This window comes from Primulina huaijiensis, chromosome 11 (assembly GCF_012295235.1).
Source record: "Primulina huaijiensis isolate GDHJ02 chromosome 11, ASM1229523v2, whole genome shotgun sequence".
NCBI classification, from domain to species: Eukaryota; Viridiplantae; Streptophyta; class Magnoliopsida; order Lamiales; family Gesneriaceae; genus Primulina; species Primulina huaijiensis.
This window is the reverse complement of record NC_133316.1, coordinates 24,115,803-24,120,960: the sequence shown is the minus strand read 5'-3', so window position 1 is coordinate 24,120,960 and position 5,158 is coordinate 24,115,803. Positions and strand designations below refer to the sequence as shown.

At 35.2% G+C, this 5,158-nt stretch overlaps 1 protein-coding gene across 1 annotated transcript; it reads right to left on the bottom strand.

Annotated features, from left to right (window-relative positions):
• Positions 1-325: 325 nt before the first annotated feature.
• Positions 326-3,216, bottom strand: LOC140988264 (protein DETOXIFICATION 40-like). The gene is made up of 7 exons (XM_073457277.1): positions 2,850-3,216; positions 1,996-2,627; positions 1,761-1,817; positions 1,394-1,632; positions 743-861; positions 558-644; positions 326-485 (listed from the first exon to the last, which is right to left on the bottom strand). The coding sequence occupies exons 1-7, from the start codon at positions 3,210-3,212 to the stop codon at positions 408-410; spliced, it is 1,575 nt and encodes a 524-aa protein (XP_073313378.1). The 5' UTR covers positions 3,213-3,216; the 3' UTR covers positions 326-407.
• Between the last annotated feature and the right edge of the window lie 1,942 nt (positions 3,217-5,158).

Here is a 5,158-nt window from a genome sequence, read left to right as displayed (position 1 = left end):
AAATCGAAAAAATATACCATTATATTATTATTATTATTTTCCCTAAATAAATATATAGAAACCTACAAATTTTACAACACTAAAACACATTGTATTGTGAAATTTTTTAAAATTCAATTACATAAAAATTATAATTTTATTTTTTAAAATCTACAAAGTAAACATGTGTGTTTTTTTTTTTCTTAAAAAAAATATATCCATACTCCTTTTGTTTGTTTATAAAAATTTAAATAAACCAAATACTATTGGCAATTTCATAGTTGTTTATTTGAATTTTAAGTTATTAAAAAATAGTTAGTAATATAATATTTAATGCACTCACAAGTAACAAATTCCAATATATTGATTTGGGACAAAGTAGTATCACAAACCAATATAATCCAAATTTGGGAGAGTAAGAGATTTGTTCAAGTCGAACTCAAGTCCTTGGGAAGTGGCTCGGTTATCTCTTCCCACTTGTCCAACCTCTCCCTCGCTTTCTCCACCTAAATTATTCCATATCCTTCTTACAAGAAAATTTTAAGAAAATAATCAAGAAATCATTAAAGAAAACGCACCTCTTTGTTCCAGTCAGCACGAAATGTTACCCAGAGCAAGATGAAAGTTTGCAACGTCGTTCCTCCGATCATCCCCGACCAAATACCCTGTCAACAACAACACACGCGAGTCTTTATTTGAAAAATCGACTATATATGTTTTATCTGATATTTTATGTACTGAATAAATAAAATATCGGGCGTACCTTAACACCGAGTTTGAATTTAAAGCCGAGAAGACATCCAATTGGGATTCCAACCAAGTAGTAACACCCAACATTTACGTACGCCACAAACGCTTGCCATCCGCACCCCACGGCCACACCTGGAAAATATTTTGCTATTGAATAAACATCAAATTGGACGAGAAAAGGCATAATCACTCCCTTCAGTTCGTAAATGATTATTTTTAATAACTAATGTTATATACGATCGAGGTATTATGAAGTTGACACATGCTAGACAAATCGTGAGAAAAACTATCGACTCGTTGTGGAACCCATGCCCAAATATGCACAAGGAAAAAATCTCAAATTTGAAATTATTTTTTAAACTATGAAGGTAATTAATTGTCCACTCTCATGCTCAACCGGATCCAAGTAGATAATAGATGCTTTCATAAATTTTACATTATTTTCGACTTTTTTTGTGGGAGCTACTTGATTTCCAACTTTTTGAAGTTGAGAAATAAATTTCTTGCTTTTTCATGTGTTTATTTGTAGTGCAGTCCAATTTCTTGGATAACATGAAATAGTAAGAAAAAGGAAATAATGGAAAACGGAATTTGAAGCAAAATTTCCAATTTAACACGGAAAAACATAAGGACAAAAATGAATTGTGGACGACAAATTGTTCACCAGATAAGACGGGTTGTATGCCATTTAGAACGAGTGTGACGGCTAAGAATGGACAAAGGTCCGCCACCGCATCCGCCACCTTTTCGCCACTAGTGAACATGTAGCTAACGACATGGCGCAGGGACAACACGACCACTCCTTCCACCACCGCAAGGACTAAACAGACTGCAGTCACCACCACCACGGAGAAAAATGCTGACTTGGGGTGCCCTGCTCCCAACTCATTGCTTACTCGCACGCTTATTAATAATCCCCGATTAGTTTTTCAGCACGTAAACACTACCAGAAATCTCAAATAATTTGAAGTGGTCACTCAGAAATCAGTAAATAAATATTATTTCTATCCGGAAATAGCTCGGAAACTAACCTAGCGGCGGCGTTGAATCCTATGGCAATCATAAACAGCAGCCCGTTTATTGACATGCTGCAGAAAGAGAATCATAGCTTCCTCATAATCTAATATTCAACTCATTAGATACGCATACTAAAGGATCGGAGTCGAATATTATTGACATGGATAATCAAGTTTTACAGGTGCTAGCAAATGCCCTTGAAAACAGGACTATTGATCAGAAACAAAGACAAGATTGTTGATTATTTACCATACAGAAAGTGCATCCAAGGCAAGCTCAGGGTTCTCGAGCAATCCAGCAATCAATACCAGAACCTGGAAGTACCAAGTTTCCAAGCACAGCATCACCGCAGAAGCCATGGACAGTTTAACGAATTCCCACAATCCAGTGAACGCCTCCCACTTGAAACCACTCCATGTTGCCTCACATCTCTTGCTGTTCACTATATAGACAAACTGAGCGAACACAATTATCCACCACGACAGGCTTAGGACCAAAGATGCTCCGAGCAATCCCATGCCAATCTTGTACGCAGCAATCCAACTCAACAACAGATGAAAGCAAAGTGTGGACAGGGAAATCAAAGCGCTTGGCCCGACGATGCTCTGCGCTTGCAGGAACTTCTGTATCGGAAAATTTACCGCGTACGCGAATATCTGCGGGATCAGGCCGTACACGAACAAGGACGCTAGCATGGACACACGTTCAGATTCGCCTATAAGGAGCAGGAGCTGCCTTGAAAACACGTAAACTAGAGTGATTGGGAGGCTGAATAGCATCAACACAACGGTGGCGCGTTGAAGGTACACTCCTAACATTTCGTACCGACGTGCGCCGAAGGCTTGACCACAGAGCGTTTCCACAGCGCTTCCCATTCCTAACTGCAAGATCAGGACATTTAACTCAATACATATCATCCAGGAATGTATTGAAGTGTATGTTCCGCTGTTTAGTTGTATTGCGGAGCAGAGCAGAGCATGAAGTAGAACAAAACGAGTATATTACAATGAAACCGCATGCTCCCCGCCTTGAAGGTCGGAGAATATATGAAAACTCTGCTTTCCATAAAATTTTGAAATAGTGAAATGCTCGAACAAATATACCAGGAGGCCGTAGGCGAATAACTGAATTCCTTGGTTGCCGAGGCAGGCGGCGGCGAACTGCAAGTTTCCGAGTTGGCCGGAGAAGATTCGAGTAGACACGGACATAGCGTTGTTGACTAAGTACATCATGACGGCGGGTGCAGATAGTTTGAACAGGAGCTTTAGTTCGATCCATGTAGCCTTACGATATCGTTCTAAGAGTGGCGAATCGGTGTCCAACAGCAACTTTTCCACATCGGAGCCGGAGTAGGAGACGGGAGAAGATGGCGGCTGGATGGAGGTCAGAATTGGTTGATGGAGCTCATCCTTAGTACCGTGCTCCATGCCTACACCTGCAGTTTCTCTATGTATTTCGTGAAACATTCCTTATCGATACGTTTATATAACGCGATAAATATCAATTGATGAAAACTCAGCATCTAATAATAGCCTACTATCCCTTACTATATCATTAAAAATATGATTATTATAATAACTAATTTTGATAGGATCACCTTTTTAATTTTAATTTTTTAAAAAACCTTTATTATTAATTAATTTAAAATTTATTTCTTTTTTATCTTAACTCACATATTAGAAAAAATTTGCTCTAATTTAAAAATCGTCTACGTTATCATTAATTATATTCAACTTCAACCATGCTTCAACCTCGGAATGTTGGTGAGGAACATTATAAAACGGCGTAAAGAGTTAAAGAAAACTTTACAACGTTATAAAGAACTTCAGGACATTATATCTATCATCGGGTTGGACGAATTATCCGATTGTTCGAATGGTATAATCGTCAATTATTGACACCAGTAACCGACCTAAAGCAATTTGATTATAATTCAATTCATGACGATCGTAAGCGGAAAGCTCATATTCTTAAGTCATTGATAAACAATTTTTTGGAAAATACTCAGCGCAATTATCACAAAATATACAGATTTCTTCGTTCTTGATAGTTACTTACTTAATCGGTGGATAGGAACATACTCTGGATCGATATTGTGGGGGTACTTCTTAATCATTTCTACCAACTTAAAGTCTGAACTCAAATTCTTTTTCTATAAAAAAATATAGATAATTTCAAGAATCTCTATCATTAATCATTTGTATATCTTGATCTTCCTAACCATCCACTCATTTTGTTTTAGTCGACAACATGACCCAATTTGATTCGTAAGGGGATGAGATTAAAAGTCGTATCCTCTTTTATAAGGGGAGATTTAAGCTTAGACTGTGACCCATTTTGATTTAATTTTAAAACGTTAATAATCGGATTTTATTATTACTATTTTAATTAAAATTGCACTTGATCAGGAGATCTCTTTAACTTCATACAAAATTTGGTTCAATTAATTCAATTTTTTTTTTTTAGAAATTGATGTGATTGATTCAATATAAATAAATAAATTGTCTTGGGTTAGTGTTACGTATGATATATATATATAATATATATATATATATTATATATTTTAATCGATCACTCAAGTATATCATATGCTTGTCATTAACTGAGTCACGTCTGTCGTGTCGGGGCCACACATTACATATGCTGATAGTTTTTCTGTCGATGGAATAAAATAATTATTGTATTCAAGGATTAAGCGATATTAGTGTATTATAAAATGAAATGTCAGTGTTGACAAAATAAAAACCAAATGATCAATATGATGATTGGATGGTAAAGAAGTATCATCGTAATTAAAAATAAAAAGTATCATCGTAATTAAATTGACACGAGTGGAGCAGGATGTCGCGTCCACATTAATATACATATATGTGGTCCAGTAAGGTTGGTAATTCAAATAAATGAATAATGCAAAGTGCCCCCCAAGTTTAACCTCTCTTTTTTACATTTGGTTGTTGTTAGGGAAAATTATGTTTTTGGTTTTGCAATTTGTATTTTTTTTTATTTTTTGTTTTATTAACAATCCTGGAATTTTTATGTTTTTATCATTTTTTGTCATGTTAATAGCGAATTTTCATAATTTTAGTTCGATTACTTGCATGTTTTTTTTAGTCATATCGTATTTCCTTCCAAATAATTTTATTAGAAAAATAACGACAGACGTGTAAGTTTCTTTCCAAAAATCCATATCCGCATCCTCGTCTTCTACATATGTAATTTCCGACAGACTCGTCATAACAATACAAAAAAAAAAAAAAAAAAAAAAAAAAAACATGCAAATTACAACATGTTTTCACACAAATATTTTCTTGTTAGAGACAAAAATTATCTAAAACTACATTCCGAGAAATCATGTTTCATGTAACAACGATAAAATAGCAAACCAACATGAAAAATAAAATGGCAAAAGATT

Bases quoted from the DNA above. Each gene is read 5' to 3' on its own strand.
- LOC140988264 (XM_073457277.1), bottom strand. From the start codon at position 3,212: ATGTTTCACGAAATACATAGAGAAACTGCAGGTGTAGGCATGGAGCAC. The intron at 1,818-1,995 runs GTAAATAATCAA...CTCTTTCTGCAG, and splicing joins TTGGATGCACTTTCTGTATG to CATGTCAATAAACGGGCTGC. The intron at 645-742 runs GTACGCCCGATA...TGTTGTTGACAG, and splicing joins AATTCAAACTCGGTGTTAAG to GGTATTTGGTCGGGGATGAT.